The 22406-nt window shown below is 35.5% G+C and overlaps 1 protein-coding gene across 20 annotated transcripts in view; it reads right to left on the bottom strand.

Moving 5' to 3' along the window:
* C2CD5 (C2 calcium dependent domain containing 5) overlaps positions 1-22406 on the bottom strand; it is a 58962-nt gene that overhangs the window by 12963 nt on the left and 23593 nt on the right. For 11 of the 20 annotated variants that reach the window (XM_048300159.1, XM_048300165.1, XM_048300167.1 and 8 more), the window contains 8 exons: positions 22030-22138; positions 9034-9148; positions 7249-7344; positions 5283-5474; positions 4386-4572; positions 3237-3401; positions 2774-2914; positions 388-451 (listed from right to left, as the gene is read on the bottom strand). In XM_048300159.1, the coding sequence (XP_048156116.1) occupies positions 388-451; positions 2774-2914; positions 3237-3401; positions 4386-4572; positions 5283-5474; positions 7249-7344; positions 9034-9148; positions 22030-22138 (1069 nt within the window). Of the gene's footprint in view, positions 1-387; positions 452-2773; positions 2915-3236; positions 3402-4385; positions 4573-5282; positions 5475-7155; positions 7345-9033; positions 9149-20196; positions 20263-22029; positions 22139-22406 lie in introns of all 20 variants that reach the window. The other 9 variants (XM_048300153.1, XM_048300156.1, XM_048300155.1 and 6 more) reach the window with 2 other exon arrangements.

Below are 22406 nucleotides of genomic sequence, written 5' to 3'. Positions count from 1 at the left end.
AAACTAAGACTTGCTCAAACGAAACACAGGGAAATTCACAATGACAAGAGGGAGGACAAGGACAAATCAAATGTCCAGAGCATTTTCTATATAATGGACAACCTCATTTGCCTCTTATCCAGATCCAGGAGTTCTGCTGGGGAAAGTATGACATATCTATACAATGATAAATAGTATAAAGACAACTGATACTAGGCAATAATTAGTTCTCTATTCTACTTTTATTAACCTGGAACCTACAAACTTGTAATTCAGTCTAAAAATCTTCAGAAACAGTAATATTGTCAGTTCTCTTGGAACTTTTTAAATAGTTTTTAATGAAACTAGTCATATTCTGTCATTTTGCAACCTACAGCATAAATTAGAAAAATATGGTTGTAACTATACCAGAAGGTGGTGGAACATCTGTCAGTAAAGAATGTACATCTTCCATTGCATCGGTATCATCAATCTGGAAGAGGGAGTAATTGAGAAAATCATGTTGCTATGCCAGTAAGACATTTCAGAAAGAAACAAAATAACCTCTATTCTACCCAACCTTTAAACACTCTTATTTTAGATCAGACTGAGTGCCCTGCTACATTCTGTAAATATTTCTGGCATGTCTTTACATTCATCCTGTCTTACTGACCGGCAAGAGATCCAAATTTACCTCTACCTTCCAACATTTTCTTATCAAGTGTTTTAGAAATGGTTTGTAATTTAACTCCAGTATTGAAGGGTTCTCTGTCAAGTAATGTGTCTCCTTTTTGCTCTCCATGCAAAAGGGGTGTCTTTTTTTTCCTTCAAAAAACAACCCAAAAACTAAATGACACCAACCCAGATATCTTTGCCTCTCATAACTGCCTTCCCAATCTCTTTCAGCATGTCCTCATCACAATGAAAATTTTACTGCTTTTTCTTACATAGCTCCAGTGAACTATGATTTTACTCTTGAAAGCTTAGTCAGGAGTTTAACTAAATCTTCTGGAATATTGTTTCTGATATCCAATTAATCATCAGTCAAATATCCAATTTCTCAAAAAAGACAGTAGTAAGTGATTCCACATGTGCGGGTTCTCAACCCCCACATGTCCTCCCTGGATGGGGGTGAAAGTCCTTGCCAGGAGTAAGAGACGAATGGGACTTCTGGATCTTCTCAGTCTTCAGATTGTTTATTATATCTTATCAGCAATTTACATGCTGCTGACATAGAATGAAGCAGAGCAAGTACCAAAAGACAAAATGCAGGAAACTCAAGGCCCTTTTGAAGATACATCACCCAATTGTCACTAAGGACGTACATTATTTTTACTTTTCTACCCATGCCTAATGAACTATCCATTCACATAGCCCTGTACTGTGGCATTTCCTAACCAATCATTCTGTACTACCAACACTGCAAAAAATGGTGTAGTTGAAGAAGGAAGAGACCTGAAAAACCACAGGGATCCTCCATCTTGCCTTCATCTACTTACCATATTAATAAACCTAAAATTTGAAATTTTTCACCCTGTAACAAACTATATATTATACTATCCTCTAACTCACACCCTTATAGATTCTAGTTCACCCCAAAGCCTTGGCAGCTCTCTCCATGGACAAAGGTTAAAAACAGTGTTTCCCTGGGGGGATGGATCCCTCAGGACAGGCAAAGAAATATTCCCTGCACTTTGGGTTCCAACACCACAATAAAAAGTCCTTTTTTTCTATAAATGCCTTACAAAATCCTCTATTTTTTACGTAGGTATTCAACCCTTTTTGCAAAAGCACCAACCAATCTTAATTTATTATCCCAAACTCTCCCAGCCCATTATTTTTTCGCACTGCTTTCATACCTCTGTTTTCAAACAAACTGCTGTTACAGCTCCTTCATTCTCCCTATCTACAACCTTTCTTCCAGATTATTTTCTATGAAGATGGTGATTTGTGAAGATTAACAAAGTCTTAAATGTACCTTAGGCTGCAATTACAGGCTGTATTTTAAAGTGGTTTTCAATCAGCGATAGGTATTTGTACTACAGGATGATCAAAACTCCAGCCCTTCTTTAATACTTGCTGGAGTATTAAAGGCTTCAAAATGGACAATGTTCAGTCACATCTTTGAATTTTAGTGAATAGAGAGGTAAAAGAAATCTATGTTCTTTATTTATCTATAGGTGTTGATCTTTATAGTTGCAGCTGTAGAAAGAACTGGAAGGTACTGTCAGAAGTTGTGAATTCCTAAATTGTGAAAAGCAATAGCTGAAATTCAGAAGATCTTCTTTTACGTGCTCTCTTGGCACATGCAGTTTTTTGAATGCTTTGAATACAACCCATTCTGGAAACTAATAATTCTGAATGTTCAACTACAACAGTAAGAGCTTTAAAACAGGAAGAAAATACAATCTTTTTCTTTGCTAAACATAAGATGTGGCAACACAGAACCTCAGTGTTTATAAAAATAGATCTTAACTTTTTGATTAGTCTGATCTGCTGCTTGAAGCAGGCAGAAGGACATTTCTTAATAGCTCTTAATTATTATTCTAGAGATTGCTACATGTTCATGAACAGCATGGCAATTGTTTTTCAGATATTGTCTGTAGACATAATAGAGCTGTGCTTTAAGCAAACAGAGTAAGAAAGAGAGACAAAGCAAAATCTAATACTTCACTTCTTCTATTGATACAAAAGGGAAAAACTCATACACAATTTAGGAACTGTTATTGGAGATGAGTAAGAAAACTTTTTTTTTTTTTAATATATATTTCAGGAGAAGAAAAGTATGAACATGAGTAGTGAAAATGTTTATCACCTCCAAGACAAAAGCATCCTTCTTCCCATGTGAAAGGTCAAGCTCTGTAACTTCATCAGAGCTTTCTGACTGAGATCTCAATAGCCTGGAACGTTGTCTTGGCTCTGGAATGGGAGACCCAATGATTTCTTCAGGTAGTTCCTAAAAACAATGTAAGAATTAACAAATATTCTGCACGATTTAAAAATAATTTCAACTCTACACAACTTATTAACAATTCTAAGGATCAGGTCATTCTGAAAATTATTCTACTGAGAAATATCTAAATAAGACCAAACTGATTTGACTATGTGGCTAAAGAGATCTGAAAATTCCATCAGCTTTCCAAAATACAGTGAAAAAAATCTGTATCTCTATTGGTAAATAAACTTATGTTCTGAATGACTCAGGAAGAAAACGTGGATATACAGTGTATATATTTGATTCAAAATATTTTATTTTTAAGAATAAAAGATTTACTTACTGGAGGATTAATCTCATAAAGTTCCTTGTTTTTTGCTATTGTATCATTTATTTTCTTTTGCATATGGGATATGTGCTGCTCATAGGTGCCATCATTTGGAGTCTTCCCAGCAATCTGAATACCCCCAGGTGTTGGCAAAGCTGCTAAATACACACCTGTTGCAGACTTTTTAAAAGTCACACAGAAAAAGACAATTATATAAGCATGAATTCCTAATACTTTCATATAAAGCCTTCCATAATGCTTATTCTAAAACAGCATTGTAACATGCAAATTACAGCACCATCTCTTGCAAATAAATAAATGGATCTCTCTCTTCTGTTCACTTATGAAAAAACTTCACTATTCTTTAAAAATACTCCCTCCTCCTCATTTTTCATTGTGGGACTCTTAATCTTGCCTAAAAATTCCAAACAAACTAAAAATTAAAGCCTCTGCCCCAGTATGTTTTGCATAAGCAAATAGTTTTTTACAATTTTTGAAGACTTAAAACTTGGCCAAACCATTTACAGCATCACTGAGGTTGTGACAACCTGATTTCTATTTACGGGAAACAGATCATGAAAGACAAAAGATGCCAGCCAGAATTACCCAAGCACCCTCTGATGCAGGAAGATGCAGTGTTCTAACCTGGCATGACAGAATGGGGTTAGAAAAGGTTGTTAATGAACATTTCTTGACTTTCTCTAAGACACTTCAAATCTATCATTTATTTCTTCAGTTCGATCAAAGAAGAGGCAACAGACCTTGCTGTTTCCCTTGTTGGCAAATAACCAAAAGATGTACTGAGACTTAATTGACCTGATTTGTCATGGAACTGCAATTCAATTTGAGAAACAGGGATCTCTTTGACAGGACGTTTAAAGAATACCATCATTCTTCTACAATTTGTGCCATTAAACTGTTTAAAGCTTCTTTTCCTCTCATCCCTTTTCTAATAATCTTGTCTTCTACCATTTTCAAGAGATTTGAATCGCCTTCTGCTGATTATGAAAGACAAGTCTGTCCTGATTTTACAATAATTAAGGCACCTTGCTCTTAAAATGACGTTTCAGTATGTCTGGTTACTCCAAATCTCACATCTGCATGTCCTTCCTGAAAAAATACTGTAAGAAAGCAAAAGAATCCCAGGATTCCAACTGTACTTACTGCCAAGCCCATCAACATATTTTCCCCCACAGTGATCTGAATTCTCAGCCCAAAGAGGGCATTCATTCCTCTCAGCTTGAGTTTGTTCATCAGTTGTGTATGCACTTCATACTCCATGAATGGCAAGAGGTTGCTGATAGAAGTTGCATTTGCTTCAGCCTGAGCTTTCTTCTTCAGACGGCACAATCTGGCAACACAGACCAGCAGAGACAGAGCTTTAATGGATTTCTGAAGATTGAAAGGGATCACAGGATATTTTGATTTTTTTCCCCTCATTGTATAACCTGATACAGCTTCTTTTCAATTCTTCTAGATTGCTGCAACAGTAAAATAAAATGCCAGCTCTTTACAAGAACTCCTTGAGACAGTGTCATCTGAAAACTTCTATTTTCAGCATTTCTTCTAGAAAGACCCCCAATACAAACATCTATTTCTCTTGCTTGCTGCAAACCTCAAGCACTTCAGGTACAAGCACAGAAAATTACTACCGTAATTTCTAGTGGCAGAACTTTTAAAATTCCTATTAATACTGTTATTCAAGACACACATTGGAAGGAAGAAAAAAAAACCCAAAACCAAACCAAACCCAAGTGCCCTCACAGCTAAAGCATTAACCATACTTATCTGAAAAGAATAAAAGAAAAAGCATAGCAATCCCATCTCTGACTATATGTTAGTCATCTTCCACTCTCTGGGTTTAGTCCTACAAGCTGAAATTCAAACCCCAGACCAGTGCAATGATACTTTCAGAGAGAAATTTTATTCAATAACACATAGCAATTGTATGTTTTATAAGATTTGATGACACACTGGATTTTAGCAACAGGAATTCTTTCAAAGATCTCCTTTGAGATCTTTGAGAACTTTACTAGACTTAGGAAATATTTTGACAGATACCTGGCTTGAATAAGACATCCCTTCCCAATAACTATTGCCTCTACAGGAAGGTCAATTGTGGTGAAAAGGACATCAGGAACTTTTTGCTTCCTGCAGTTGTAACAGTAAGTGAGGTGAGCAGGGAATGGCATGTTCAATTCATCATATGGGATATGGCAAAATCCACAACCTGGTGGTGAAGCTTCTTCCATCCTAAAAATACATTATGGAGAACATACTTAAAACATCTGCATCTTGTTAACAATGATCAGTAAGTGCACGTCTATAAACACCTGCAGATACCTACTTAAATCATACACCACAGATAAACTCTGCTCCATTATACCAATGTGACAACTTTTGCAATATATGAATTAGAAGAAGAAAAGGTTGCACGCTACTTGCTAAAATACTATCAATAAAACTTGCATTAAAACTTCTTATGCAGGGATTGAGAAAAAGGACATTCAGAGACCAATGGTTTATATAAACCTGTAACATTACTGAACTGACTTTAAGCACTGTGACTTCTAAATATAATCCAAAGAATTCACTGTACCAAACACACCAAAAAGTCTCTTCTACATTCATTGTGTCCAAAACCCTATAAAAACTTAATGAGCAGAATACAAACAACAAACCAATCACCCTACTGAGAAGCAGCACAATATATATTAACATTGTGAAAAGAACAGCAAGATTATTTCCTAAGATAAGGTATCAGGTAAAACTTGTTATTTGCTTAAAACACTTAAGTCTCTCTCCCCCATGAGCAATACCCAGGAATGACCACAGGGAAAGAGCAGGTCAACTGCATCACTGCAAATTGATTCTGTTTCACATAAACAATTCTTCTCAGTGATTTTGAAGAGGTGCTTAAGCAAATCTGACAGATTTGGAACATTAGTTATCATAAGACTATGGCAAATATATTTTGTGTTGAGCATGAACTTTGTCTGTTTACCTGTTTTACTTCCCTCTGGCATTTCTAATCTATGCCAAGACTCTTAGAAGCACCAAAATACTGTTTTTATATTTTTTTATAAAAGTGCTATTTTCTTTATGTTATGAACATAATTTTTCTTTCTCTCCATCATATAGTGACTACAAAAACAAGTATTTTAGTTCTGGCTACAGTTTTTAATACTCTATCTACACTAAAAGACAAGGGTCTTCTGTTAACAAAGTAAAAGAATAACAAATAATATACGTTGACTGGTTTATTATGGAAAAAGCAATGCAAGTGCTAAAGTGTAATAAATAGCCTTGCTGACAACTAGAATAATCCCTTGAAATATTTGATTACTATCCTGATGAATACATAATAAATTACCAATATGCATTAACTAATCTTTTTTTCCCCAAAAATAACTTTGTGGCAATACTCATTCTTCAAAATTTATTTGCAAGAGCAGAAACAAAGGGAAACCTCATGTTTGGCCTTCAGTTTCATGATTTTGTTCATCAACTTAAACTAACACATACCTATTTTGGACAAATCTGGCATCATATTTGTTTTATAACCAACCTATTTTATTTCTCATGCAGCTTTTGATGAATATTTAGAGAGCATATATACACATAAATAGTATTTAATGGAGCATATATACACATATTACAGACATAGCCACTTTTGGCTTATGTAAGTTATTAAAAATGTGTCATTTTTTATAGTGTGATATAAAATTGAGAAGAGAGACCTGAAGAGCAGCAAAGGAAAAGCTGAGTCATGATCTGTGTTAGTAGTCAAACGTGTTACCTTATTGAGACTGTTAGAAATAAAAACAGAGTATCTAATTTGGTGCAGAGCTCCATTACTCCTGTGGTGGTTGTTGTTAGTGAAAAGCAGTAAAGTGGTTGGTCCCGCATCCTGCACTGTAACACTGTAACCTACCCTAATAGAGAAGAACTATCTTGGCTCTGAGGAAAAAAATCAACCTCTCCCTTCTCTGACCCTATGGAAAAGAAGCCAGGCTGCCATGACAACCTTTGTTCCAAACAGCCTTCCATGGTGCCATCCTGAAGGAACCTAGGGTTCAATACTGCTGCTGTGCCAGACGCGGACAAAATACAGACCTCTTCACTATAAGAGAAAAGAATAACAACAGAGTGAATTCCTAAATGGTGCTTTTATATAAAATTATCAGATTAAAAGGCTAGTACAAGTCTCAAAGAAGTTCAACATCACCACTAATTTTGTGCACTTGTGCAATTTTATCCATTAAAACTCACAAACAATCCACTTCTGGTATTTAAACCATAACCATTGCGTAAATACAAGATGAAGAAGGATTGAACAGAAAGACTAAAGAGCTTTGACTCATGTTATAAATAATATAACATCAGAAAGGCTAACCAGGTTAAAGTATGGATTTCAGTTCTACAGTTAACAATGCAAAGAAATACAGCACACCAAACATAAAAAAAAAACAAGGCATGATTTTTTTCTAAAGTAGAAGGGAAGTTGAGAGCCTCAGCATCTTATTAACATTCAATTTTCAAAATTTTTCAAAAAGAACCCCCAACACTGACAAGGGCGCTTCTTGAAAGATAAGTGGCAAACCAGTAAAATTTTACTAGGAAGAACTACAATAATGGTACATTTCACATGTAAAGTAACCAACTATACTTAGGGTTTAGCAGAGTTAAAGCTCTCAGAACAACCACAGAGCTTTTAATATTTCTCAAGCTCTCAAGTAAGAAACAAATCTCTAGTATTCAATACTTAAAATACTATATTGAAAAAAAATAGAGAAAATCTTTCCCACATTTTCTAGAATGATACATGTGCCTTTTTTTTGTTGTTGTTTCTCTTCCCAAAATAATTTTGCATACATAACATGTCTGGCAGAGCAGTACTTACACACACAGGCTTGTGCTTTAAGCATGGAATAAAGCTGAACTGGCAACAAGCATGGGAATTCCAATAAATATTTTATCAATAATCAAACCCTACCACATTAAATTCGTTTAGAGAAACATAAGCATCAGTAACCCAATAACTGATTGCCTATGCTCTGCACATTCCTTCTCCATAGTTAAGGTAGAAGAGATAATACAAACTGTTCATGCTTTTTACAAGGAGACCAACAAGCAAAGGAATAAATGCTTCGTTTTGGTGTGTTCATCCCTCAGCGATGGAGTAATTCTGACGTAAATATGGTAAACCAAAACTTTTCCAACTTTTCTCCTTAAAAAAGCAAATCTTTAGTGCTTTTACCCTAAAATATTTAGGCAAAATCAACTTGAAAGAAAATAAATTCAGATGTTTGAATTTGCTCATTACTTCCCAAAAGCAATTCAAAATAGGGAACCAGAGTAATTTTCTGTTTAGTATCATCAGACACACCTGGCCCCAGAACAAGCTTTTTCTGGGCCTGAAATGTGAAGTTCTCCATTTAAGTTCTGGTCTGCCAGTTGTTAACCATTAATGAAACCTCAATACGATACTTTTAAGAACAGTCTTAATTATTTAGGTAGACTCGGTTGAGAAAACTTCATGGATAAATTAATATTGTTACTACAAAGCAAATTGTATGCTTTAGTTTAAAAGAAAAAATTGTAACATTCATTAGAAAAAACCTAAAACCCAGATGTAAACATATATAAAACACACCTAATACTGAAATTTGATAATCTCACTTAAACTCTCTGAAGTAGTTACAGAATAGCCAGTACCAGCAACTGTGTTGGAATAGTTAATTTTTAATCCACTGACGATGAAATATGTTTTCTGTGACATTTTGAAAATCAAGTCATCATCGTGATTTACCAAATGCTGGTTGATTCACTGTAGCCCACTACAGCATGACAACCCAATGCCTTGGCATGGGATTTTATTTCTTGTCTGATTTCTGCCCACCAGGCATCTCGTGTCTCTGGTTCATCTGAAAGACAAAGTATAAATCAGTTCACTATTCTGTACTATGCCAGCACAAAGCTTCATGCAATTAATCTGAAAAGTTGAGTTTTTCATATTCAAGTGTTTTGTTGTACCTGGACACTTTATTTCCTTCCTATTTATCACACTTCAAGCAAACACAAATGGGACTTTTTCACTAATTATCTTGTTTCGCCCCCATGTGAGCAAGTTCTGACAAATTACTGCATTCGCATTGCTGTCCATATAACAGATAACAGCAAAATAAGGTAGATACTGTTTCAATCTCTGCCCATTTTCAGTTCCAAACCACACTCTCAGTTTCCAACAACACAAGAGCAGTGTGTAACTTGCAACAAGGCATCACAGATACTCTGTAATGTGGAAAAACTAACTGTAATGAAACAGTATTTGTAGTAGCAAAGTAATATTTGACTTTGCTGTACACTTGGTATCTTTGGAATAACCTAAACAGTTTTTCCTACTGCAAGCAGTTCTCTCTGTTAACCAGACTTTAAAAATACCTGTTCAAGACTGTATCACTAATCAGACAGTTCTGTGGCACTTCTAACTCTGAGAAGCCATAGGGACATGAAACTACCTCTACATTTACAACATGAAGAAGTACAGGATGTGTGTTGTCAGTGCTTTTTTGCTTCAGTATCCTGGAAACTGCACCTTCCCTCCATGCCCACCAATGGATTTAAATCACCTTTATTGTCCTCAAGGTTATATGTTAAATATATCCTGCCTGCTTTTCTTGAAAACTACAAGATACAAAAATACAAAAAAACCCTGTGCTGCTAGAATAAGTTCATGCAATCTATATCTTTTAATTCCTCATCAATTAGTTCCTATAACTAAAGTTCTTGTCTTGCAAGCTTTTTACATATGGAGTCAACAAATAGTAAACTTACAACTAGAATTTGTCAGCTGTTTCTTCTCTCAAAACTTCTTACCTGTTTCAATGAATGAATGTAGTTGGCAACTGTGTTAATTGTTGATACAAAAAGGGAAAACCAGTAACAAAATATAAGCACTCAGATGCTACCAAGGGTTCTGAGTAGAGAGATTCTTAAGAGAATTTCCCTGAAACTAACTGAACTTAGTACAGACACAAACTTCTGGCCACTGAGTTCTCCTTGCCGAATCATAATTTAAATACCAAGGTCAAAACCTGAAATTTATTTGGAACCAATTCTGTACTACCAGGAATGTTTATCAACACAGTGTATGATAATCCCAGTATCATACAGTTGGTTTTCTGACAACATGACAAACAAAAATGCAAGATAATTTAAAAGTTACTGAAACAGAAATGTTGTAAAGTAAGATGTAGTCATTAATGAATTTACCTCAACTTTGCATTTAGAACTAGGCTTTCATTTTTCTAAACTAAACTAATGATCATTTTTTAATTCAAAGGAAGAACACAGAGGTCTGTATATTCAATTATACCTAACTTTAGATGGCAATGCTTGTGTAACTCAAAACATTATACTGACCAGCAGCAGCCTGGATGCTCAGATTTAAGTTTATTCAACCTTTGCTTTAAGAAATGAACACTGAACAGAAAAAACGTTACAGTGAGAGTTCTTAGGAATATTCTCCACAATCAACAAAAATATACACGTTAGGACACAAAACAAAGGATTTCTGTGAATTGTATCGATCATATTCTGTTATATCCAAGTTCACTTTAGCAGGTTTCAGTGCATTACTGGCAGAATCTTGATGTGCTGCACTTCACTCCCAGTGTGAAAACACTGTTTAACTCAGTGACTGGGAAAATAAATGCTTATGATGATACTCAGCAACCCTGACTCAGATTCCTGGAGCACCTGCTCTTCTCAGCTTTGGAAAATGAGAATCCGACAGAAATAATCCATCACAACACAGGGTTGGAGCTCCCCAGCTCAGCTGTCAGAACCATTTGTGGTACAATGTAGGAACCCAGAGTGCTGAGAATATTTCTCTGCCTGTTTTTAGGGGTTCTTAGCCCGCTGAACAACACTGTTTTAACCTCCAACCTTGGAAAAAATTACCAACGATCAGACAGGAACTAGAAAATACAGTGGTGTGAATTAGGTGATAGACTACTATGTAAGATTGTCACAGGGTAAAAAATTTAGAGGTTTTGGGCTTCTCTTTGTAGTAAATAGATAAGAGTAAAAAATATCAAAATGGAGGATTGTTGCTGTTCTCTAAACCTTCTTCTCCTTCTTCTACTACTCCATGTTCTGCAGTAAAATTAGTCTGGAATGACTGGAGAATTCTGCAGTTCCTGGCCGTGTTACTGAATAACTGGTAGGAAAGTGAAAATAATGTACGTTTTTAGTAACTATTGGTTAAATTATCTTTAAAAGGCTGTGTAAATCTTGATAAAGAGAGACTTCTCTCCTGCTTTCTGTGCTCTATTGCTGTACCTGGGTCACGCTAGTGGCTTTGTTCCTCTGATAAGACTTAATAAACAACTATCTGGCAGTATTGAAACTCAAGGAAAAGTCTCGGTTTATCTTTGAAACTCCTTGCAAGGACTTTTAGAAAATTCTCTCCCATCAGGAGGGATTTGACTTATGGCACGGTTCAATGTCAGTACAAAAAGTGGGAAATGTCTTCTCTTTGCTTGTTACACCTCTGGACAGAGGCCGCTTCTGCTGCCACCAGGTAACAGCAGTAGGGGTAGTTGAATCGAAGGAGAGTCTTGGAAATGGATTGTAAGGCCAGGCTACAATATCTGACAAGTTCGGAGTGTATGGAAGATGTGAGACCACAAGCACATTCTGTGAAAGTTCTCTCAACTCTTTTTGGTGGAATGGACAAGGATCTTGGAAGCAATTCCCCCTTCCCCCTTCAGTCATGGGCCAGAGACTGTTTTCATAAGCAATGTGTTTCTCTCTATAGACAAAAAGTCTAAGTAGTAGCAAAAGTGGTTCTCTGACCATGCAGAAAAACACCTGCTCAATGAGACTGGATCACAGGCAGCCGGTTACAAACACTAACTAAACCACAAAAAAACCACTAAGCCACACAAATTCTTGTACTTCACAAAAAAAAACACCTGCAAAGGAGAACCCTTTTTTCTAGGCAAAAAGGTTCCAAATTTCAAAACCATAACTTTTTACACCTTTTGGTTCCATGTGGTAAAAACTGCTTCTACTTTTCACCAGTGACATTTCTATGACAAAGAGCAAGAAAATGTGAAGTCATGATGAAGATTTGGGAGCCAGCAACAGGTGAAGTGGTTAAGGATAGACAGAAAATGTGCTGCGAAATAAAAGTAAGATTACAGACAAGAATGACATTGAAAAGGAATGTAGCCACAGTGAAAACTGAAATGGAATGAGATGTTGAAAGGAAACGGGGATCCTTAAAGTGAACAGAAAAGGTAGAAATAGTGACGGGTCCCAAACTCTATGCAAATATTTAGCTTTTCTCCATTGAAATTTATAGTTTAAGTTACTGATGTTATTAGGAGACTTAACTATTTTCTTACCTAACATCTACAAGAACACCTTATCATTATGGCAAACACATACTGTTGTGAAGTTGGTCAAAACTCTGCCTTGCTAAAACAACATGTAACCCTGTATTCTAAGAATCTGTTCAGCATCAGCACTAACAAAACTATTAACTACAGAAATGCAATGGATCATTTTCATTCTTATTAGAGGTAAGAAGTATTTTCCAGCCACTGTCTTCAGAGTTAACAGGATCAGGCCCAATATCTTTCAAAGAATCCAACAATTGCACAAGAACAAATATTTCTATAAGTCATGCATAAACAACTGTTTGTAAAGAAGACTGGGACCTCTGTTTAAGATATTTGACTATTTTTTATTCCAGAAGGAGGCCAAAAAATAACAATTATGTTTATATAAAAATACTGTACATTCACAGTTTACAAGAACTTACCTTTGCATATTAGAACACAAAACAATTGTCTACAATTAAAATCAAACATCACGACATTGCAATAATAAGTTGATACAAAATACTGAATGCAGTGCAATGTGTAGCATTCATATTCTTCTGACAAATATTTTCACAAGCAGCCTTTTTTGACACATGAGCCACACAATTTCACATGAGGATGCCGTCGTAGCATTTACAAGTTTAGTAAAGCTAAGGATTTACATAAACAATTAGAGGAGTTAGGGAAGCAGGATGGCATGTGTCCAGCACACTCCATGAGAGTGCCTGTTGGTTTTTTTGCTAACGCAAAAGCTTAATAACCAAGGGTTTGCAAAGCAGATTCAGCAGACAGGAGCCAGAAACAGTGGGTATTTTGGCGCATGCTTGGATCAGGTGACAGTACAGACTGAAAACTATGGCAGCTCACTGAAATGGTTACAGAAAGTAATGGCCCTGGATTCTAGGTGGAAGCAAAAAGGCAAGCATACAGAGCACTCAGTCACAAGCTTTTCTAGCAAATGTACCGAGTAGTGGGGACCAAGGTTTCTCTACAACTTTAAGCAGAAAAGTTCACAGGAAATTCCACTGCTAATTATGCACCCTATGTGAGAAACCAAAGGCTGAATATTAAACTTACTTTATTAATGTTTCCAAATTGGCAGGATATTTATAACCAAGTGGAAGCAAAGCACACTGTTTTTTATAGCTGAGGACTTGAGAAACAATGTTGGCAATAGTACAGTGTTCTATAAAAATTGTGCCAACTCAAACCTCCTCCAACTGAAAACTTTCAAAACTGGTTTTATTCAGCAGTTTTATAAGATACAAATAGCACTTTTGTACTCAGAATGTTCTTCGAGCTAGCTCTATCCACCACCAAGTCACCCATCTCCTTTAAAATACAAGGTTGAGCTGTACTATCCATGGGACAGTAGCCTGTGTAGATCTTTCACCTAGAAACTATCACTTTCTGATTCATAAGAAGCAACACCTTCCCCAAGTTATTTGCTAGAGGTTCACTTGTACAGGTTCTTTCAAGATTTAGCCAGAAGCTGCATTTTGCTAGTCCATACAGATTTTTTTAAACTGAAGATTAAGAAGACTGGTCTCTTGATGACACAGCTCATACACAAGAGTTGCTGTATCCTTAAAGCTGAATCCTTAGACATCCTGAGGAAATTACTCCAAAGTAGAAACTGTCTGATTAATTTCAACCAACTTTACATTGTATAATTTAATAAATATTTACATGTATAACACAATATTCTGATAGGAGGAGGATAATCATCTGAGGAAAATTTTCACCATCTATAAATGACTCGTTTCAAAAATGGCAAATAATATTCTTTCAGATTCAATCTTTGAGTCTTTCATTAGGCAAAGCCATTATCCACACCTTCAATATTCCCTTATTTTTGTATCTTCTTAACGAAAAACCTAATAACAGCCTATACAGAAAGAAGTGTGGTATTTTTCTGTAGGTTTGGCTGGTTGGGTTTTTTTGACACCTTTGTTAGGTTTATAAGCAACCTTTCCTGGACCTTGAAGTTCTATTTAATCTTTTCTGGTTATCCCATAAACACAGACATTATCAATTTTCTAAAATATTTAACAACTAAATAACTGTACAGAAACATAAATCCTCTGGTCTGTAAAGATTAACACAAACTCAGGCAGAAAATAACTAAACCTACAGCAGATTAACCTAAAACTTTCAAAAAAGTTTCCAAGCCACTCCATCCTTGTTTAAAAAACTACTCCCTATATTCATCTTTATGACTAAAAGATGTACAAATGAAAACTTCATTACAAAAAGTGAAGGAAGTAGATTATTGGGATATATCAAAAGAAAACTAGGATACACTAAACCAGCAGGCAACAGTGTAATAAGCACACCCAAAGACAACAGGTACACTTAACTCTTACAAAATTAAAACTCCAAATAAAACATCCAGCTTGCAAAATATCATTGATAACCAGTGCTTTTCTACCAGATGAAGTCAGAGAGCAGCACACATCTCACTTCCTAACCCCAAACTGCTGAATGAGCAAAAAAAAGACTTGAAAGTTGAAGGAATTCTTCAATTACTAAGGAGACAATTTTAAGAACACTTAGGATTAAAACTGCATTTCCAGGATGAGATATTGGCTGGCTGATTAAACACAAACCCTTTCATGTGCAGGGCAGTTTTCTACTGGGTCAGTCAGGCCAAACCACTACATGACCACCAAAAGATTCCGTATAGAAACCATATAGAAAATTCCATACATCATTCCCTTCAGTGGCAGCTCGCTGTTGAGAAGTGTTAGCTTTAATCCCAAAATACACTCCAAGATGGAGAAGCAGAAGGGTGTTCCCCTTATGGCTTAATACAGCCACAACAGTGGCTATAACTTTTAATTGTAGATGAAGGTCTGATAGAAACAGCACAAGCTGAAAAAAGTATTATCTAAAAAAAAAAATCCTGCAATAATGTCAAAGCAGCAGAAATTATTTAGTGTGGAGCTAAAGGAAAAGAAACCACCATGTTATACAAGTTAAATAAAATGAAAAATGTAATGTCAAAAGATAAGGCATTTGAAGAAAAAAAACCCATTCAGAATATATTAAAAATTAAACTATTAAATAACACCTTACAATACTTAAAAATGTAGGTTTAAATTGCATCACACTTAGAATTATACAAGCCCAAAAATACTGCCCAGAAATAAAAAACCATTAAATATAGGAAGTAAATTTGCCTCTGGAAAATCAGTTCCATGCATAAATATGCACCTTTGTCAATCCAGCTTTTAGTGATTATTTCAGTCATTCATCCTAGAATGGTGACTCAGCAGGTAATAAAGAAACTACTTATTCTATTTTGTGTCTCTGTTGCTTTGTCACCCTGACACAATAAATACAACCTATTTTAGAACATGAGCTATCTTCAAAGAAAAGCTTCAAATGACTACAACAAAGGGGCTGTTACCCAAAACTGGGGACACTGTGCTGTAACAAGACAGGGCTTCCTAAACCAGATTTTATCTATTTTATTGCAGCAGGAAAGGGATGGCATTATCTGGCATGAAATGACACTCTCTCGGAATTTCCTATTCCTTGTTTGCACTCCTCAGGAACACAGAACCTCTGCATTCATTATTTCTATACACTCACAACTGCTTATTTTGTTTTAAGACAAACTAGGCTGAGAAGCCTCTTTCAACTTCTGGATCCAAGGAGACTTAAAAAGAAAATCTCTTGTGCCTCATATTATCCACTGACATTTATCAGTTATTCCTACAATCCTTTTACAGTCAGTTAGAACCTGTATTCTCTGTCTGTATATTTTCCTACAAAACTGTCTATAGACATTTTACAAGGCCATGTTTACCTGTAATTATGTAGCAGTTAGGAAGGAGTTGATTCAACCAGAACCATTCTGGTTTCTTCTAACAATGATATATTTTGACCCAGGCAAACAGTTTTACAACTGTATGTTTGCAACCACAGAAGCAAATATCAGAAGGCTGAAAAAACTCAATGCAATCCATGAAGGAAATTTTATGAAGACCATAGTTTTAGTCAAGCCCTGTATTTTAAATTAGGATGAATTATGTGCAAAAATAACAATTTTCTGCAAGACCAAGGTGTTCTCTCTTGTGTACTATCAATTCAAAACCAAAGTGTAGTTGTGCAATAAGCAACTTTTTTGGAGCACTTGTGCAAGGAAAAGTTTATATTGGCTTTCACACCATTAGCCAGAATTTAGGGAGAGTTTTAAATCAGTGTGAACAGATTAAATAGCTTTACTTAGGTAGGCATAGAATTCTAAACAAAGATTTTAAATGTCAAGTTTATTTATTAATCTCTAACAGAACATGTGAATACTATTCTATGCTCACTGACAGTGACCACCCTTTGTTCAGTTACATAAATATCTACTTAGAACTCTCCAAAAAAAAAAAAAAATTAATGCACAATCCCAACAAAAATTATTTCGTTAATGTAAGGGTGTATCAGCTTCCAGAAAGAATATTCAAACACCATTCCCATTAACCATAGAAATTACTTAGGAACATTCACTCCTCTGGAAAGGATGCAGAAAACTGGAGTAAATTATTACACCAGAACATCACACTCCTCACTCTTCTCAGAAAAAGCCTCTGACGACTGCCTTAACCTCCCATTTTCATATCAACACACACTGATGGACAAGAAGTCAACCTGGAAATTCTCCAAGAAAAGTCAAGAAGTCTACCTTAAAATGTTGGATTTTTTCCTACTAATTACGAAGGATAACCACATCAGACACCAACAGGAACATTCTGACATTTCCTACTGTGTTCCTACAAATGGGCCACCTTTACACTCCAGAAAGCAGCTTGAAATATAATTTGCACGTTCTCTGTTTGTATTTCTGTGAAAGAAAAACATTCAGTTACAGAACCAAAACATAGCCAAGCTTTCCTCTTGCATTTCCTCTTATGCAAAACTAACTCTGGAGAACTTCATACTCCAACAGCAAGACTGGATATCACACAAGAAGCTCAGGAGACTCTTAGGAAATTTTTAACAGTCTTTTATCTTTCCATGTTTCTGACTACTGTAGATGAAGATGCACTGCTGGAGCAGCTTCCTGAATGAGGAGTTTAAAATTTAATTATGTGAGAAACTATATGTTGGTACTATGAAATGGCCATATGGAAAAGTAGCCTCTATTCAACAAGTTCTTGCACTGCCTACCTTTCTGCTCCATGTTTAACCTCAGTGTCAAACTTTTAACGAAGATCTAGTTTTCTGGATTGAGGATTCCTTGCATGTTTGTGTACTTATAGTAAGTACATTCTTTCTCAGAGACAGCATCAGAGTGTATCTTCCACTGTATTTATGTGCTCTCTTTTCTATGAATTTTTGCTCAACTCCCTACTTTTTTTTTTTTGCAAATTCATCTTCATGTCCACCTTTTTGTATTTTACACTTAAACAACTCTTCATTGAACTATATGCAATTCCCAGATGTATAAACAGCTTCTTTTCCATTCATGAAATAGTCAGTCTTTACTTCTGTATCTGATTTTCAAGTATCTTCAAATCTCTGACTTCTCACTACCACTGGATGCTCCTGTTATATCTTACACACAATTAAACCATTGGCAAGGAAAAAAAAAAAAAATCTTTCTGCACTACACAGGTTACTAAGCAAGCGGAAATGAAGCCTGAACATTTTCCAAAAGGAAAATAATTTTAGCCCACTTATGGTTGTGATTACATTCTCTGTCCAGCAGCAAACCTAGCACTGCAAAAACCCCGTACTTCCAGGAATATGAATGTAACCTGCTCAGTCCCAAACCAGTAGGATTAACCAGCTCTTCCTACAGAACTACTGACACATCAAGGCTACAGAAACACAGCCAGTTCTCAGGGAGGTATTAACTCTACAATTACTGCTTGGTTTAGACCTCTCTACTCCAACCAACACTTTTAGGTAACAAGCACCTCTGGGTAAAATGTTTTTTATACATATAAGCACATTCATTTTCCTGTAATCTCTAAAAAATTTAGACAACAATTTTGGATAGTCTGTCAAGAACTGAATGCCTGACTTCCACTTAGCTTCCTAATCTTACATTGTGGATCACTTTCTAGTCTAGTTCAAGGCATGTTTAATGTCTGTACGTAACTCATTTACTCCATTATTCTAATAAAATTCTTTCAATAAAAACATCCTACTAAACAATCTGGAAGAAGCAGCAATGAATTCCAACTTTTCATGGTCACACACAATATACAAAAATTTTAACATGTTTTTAACACCTTGGATCAGACTATGCTGTACCAGTCACAGACCTGAGAATTTTATAATATTCTTTTCATACTGGAAGTTAATTTTAAAAGATTGTAACTTTAGAGCAAGCGAAGAAAACCAACAAAATCAGAAAAGCTCATAATTATAATATTAAAAGATGCTTACTGTAACAAGGAACAATAAAAATGAGCCAATAGATTTAGGTTCTCCCTACTTTCAAACAATTTGCAAAATGAAAAATGTCTCCTTTTTAATAACTGTACATTTAAACTGAATTTTAGAGCATGACACAGAGCTGCATGGCAACACTGAATTACCAAGAAGGAAAGTTTGTTTCTGGGGGAAAAAAGCCCTCAGAGGTCAGCTTTGTATCTTCTTATTGTGCCAGCTTTAAAAACATCAAGGCTTGACAAGGTCTGCTGGCTTGGACGTTATATGCAGAGAAGTTACACCTGCCTCTCTTCCACAGCATGTTATCTTTCCAGAGGGAAAACGTGAGAGGGAAAAGTCTTTATTTCATCTACATTGCATCAATTCATCTATTCCTTCTACAGCTGTATAAGGAAATTACACACTTTGATTACTAAAACTGCATAAAAAAGTAAGAATATTGGGGCTTTTTTCAAGCTAGGTAATTAAGTGATTAAAAAGTTCAACTAATGATGGTTTAAGTCCTGAAACTGGCTGCGTTTTACAATGCAAGATTTATGAACCAACAAATCCTGGGCTACATACTACCCTTCTCTTTAACCTGATAGTTCTCTATTTTTCTTGGACAATTTTTACATCTATTATTATCTATACCACATCTATTATTTTAGAGCTATTATTAAAAACAAACATTCATCAATTTCCTGAAATTAACAGGAGGAAAGCCTTTGTTGAAGAAAGTGCAAGCTCATGCAAAACAAAACAAACCCAACAGTCTCTCCAAATCAAACCAATAGGCCAAAAAAACCCCCAACCTATTACATAAAAAACTCCAACCCAAACAACAACAAAAAAATCACACTTGACACAATCCCAACTGTGTAAGCAAGAAAGCGTTCTTTCCCTAAATTACTTCCTTCATGGATGCTGAGCTGAAAGTGACTACCAAATAAACATCTGAACATTCAGCTTTCCAGATTGATATTAAATTATTCTTAGCAATACTATTTTATACTAAAACAATGGGTTTTAATTTTAAATAAAGTCTTTAATAGCATGAAAACATCACATTTAGGCATTTGATGATTAAATAGATTTAAATTTGAAACATTAACCTAAATATCCTAGAACATTTCTAATAACTTCACTGAGCTGCCATAATTTCTGTCAGCATATGTAGTACTGAATGACTAATAAAATACCTGAATTGAAACTATTCCAGTCTAGCAGTTTGTATGATCTTGTGTTACCCATAATTCCGACAAAGGCTGAGTTCAAAACAGCAAATTAGTAGATCAGTTATAGAAGCAGAATAGTGAAAAAAAAACTACCAACAAGAACACAATTGACAACACCACTCCACAGGAACTGGAAAGACACAGACAGCAGAGTTAATAAGAGGCTGAAATAGAAAGGGAAAAAGGAGCATGCTGTAGCAATCTGGCACTAGGTGACCAAAGTGGACAGTATATGGCAATTTTGTCTTATTGGCAAGTTCTTAATCCACCTTCAAATGTTCTCTCCTCTTCCATGTTTTCCTGATTTATTCACTGGCCAGTTTATTTGCTTCCTTTAATATTTTACAGACTTATTTTACTCAAATGCTTCATGATAATAACTATATCAGAATATTTTTCTAATTCTCCACCTTCCCTCCCACAGCCATGTGCTTTCATTTCCCCTTTTGTTCTCACTATTTTGCAATATACTGAGTTCCAAGGATCATGCATTTTACATTCACTTGTCAGGAGCAATCTTCAAGTCTCACAGAAACACTGCAGCTGTGCAAACATACATCTCTATCTTGCCTTACGTCTTATACTGCTTCCAGTCAGCTGGTAAAAATGAAGGAATGCATAATGCAAGAAATTAGCTTTTAAAACTTCTGAAAAAAATTGATTTTTTTCCCATTCTGTCTTACATCTATCGCACAGTAAATTTTGCACATAAGAGACCTGTATCAGAAATCTGCTGAAAATACAGAATCCTAAAATAACTTTGTGGCAAAGAAAGGAAAGACTCACATATAAATTATACTTTGACATTTCTTTTAATCTTCACTTCACTGTGTAAATAGATCTTAAAATAGGAAAACTAAAGAGCAATATTGTCTACTAATATACTTGAAAAAAATCCCTTAAAGTAGGAGGATCTAATTCAAATTAAGTCTTGGATTTAATTTCATGTTGCCAGTTTACTGAATCTTTAGATCAGCAGCAATCTGATCTACCTGCTTGGAGAATTGCTTGCCTTGGGCCATAGAAAGAAAAGGAAAATATTAGGTTTTTGTACTTGTTTTTATGGATGTATTTGCCTAAACTTCCTTTTATTACTCCTGACTAGTGCATGCAAAACCACTACAGGTACTATTTCTACTCTCCCTTGCATTTTTAAGTGCACTGTCAACTCCAACTTTTTGCAAAGCATTCCTCATCTGGTCTCAGTGACTAAACCAAGTCTTCAGAGTCAGAAGTCACTTAGTTCTAACATTAGAACTAGGATATGCAAAATACACATGTTCTAGTACTGGGGTTCCCAGGAAAATAATAAAAATCTTGAAGTACTGTTCAGTAAAGGTTTTCAAGAACAGAAACAATGCTGTAAAGGTTAATAACCATGTTGTGAGCTAAATTGTAGCCATTAGTCCTTAACGATTTCAAGGAGCTGAAAATGAGAAAACATTCATAGTTAAGATCAAGCATTTAATCTCATTTTTGTTTGAATAGAAAACTTGCATCAAGTTTTAATACCAAAAAATGGCAAAAAAATTAATTAAGACCTGAATAATTCAAAGACAGTTTTCAGTGCAAAGTTACTGATTCAAAGTACTTTTAGTACTACTTTAACTTGCTGAAATGTTTCTCACTAAAAACATAACCACTGAGTAACTTATTTTTCAAGCTTAAATGATTGTCTGAAATACACTGCTTTTGATACACATTGTTAGAATAGATCTGTATCTATTCAAGCACTGATATGTTATAAAGGTTAGATGACAGGCCTTGTGCAAGGAAGTCACTCCTGTGCTGACATACCAGGATTGTGGATGCGATCCAGGAGCTTCACTGAGCGAGCACTGACAACACCCCCAACGTGGACAAGAAAGCCTGGTGGGAAGGTCGTCAAAGTAAAAAATGGGAATTCCTGTTATGATTAAAAGCAAACATTAAATGACTGTTTACCAACCACTGCTGAGTGCCAATTAACATGCAATGAATTGATCATTTCCCTGAAATACAAGCAAAGCAGTTACACTGGGCCAGACATGTCCTTCAGGCTTACTGAGCACTACACAACCATCTGTCCTCACGGACCCATTGTATCAAAAAAGCAGAGGTTTTACAGAGTGAAAGAATACTTTTCCCCCATAGAGCTGTTTCTCAGCACAACAATGATAAATAATCAAAACTTT

This window comes from Corvus hawaiiensis, chromosome 4 (assembly GCF_020740725.1).
Source record: "Corvus hawaiiensis isolate bCorHaw1 chromosome 4, bCorHaw1.pri.cur, whole genome shotgun sequence".
NCBI lineage: Eukaryota > Metazoa > Chordata > Aves > Passeriformes > Corvidae > Corvus > Corvus hawaiiensis.
Note: the sequence above shows the minus strand (reverse complement) of the source record. Positions and strands in the feature narration are given on the sequence as shown.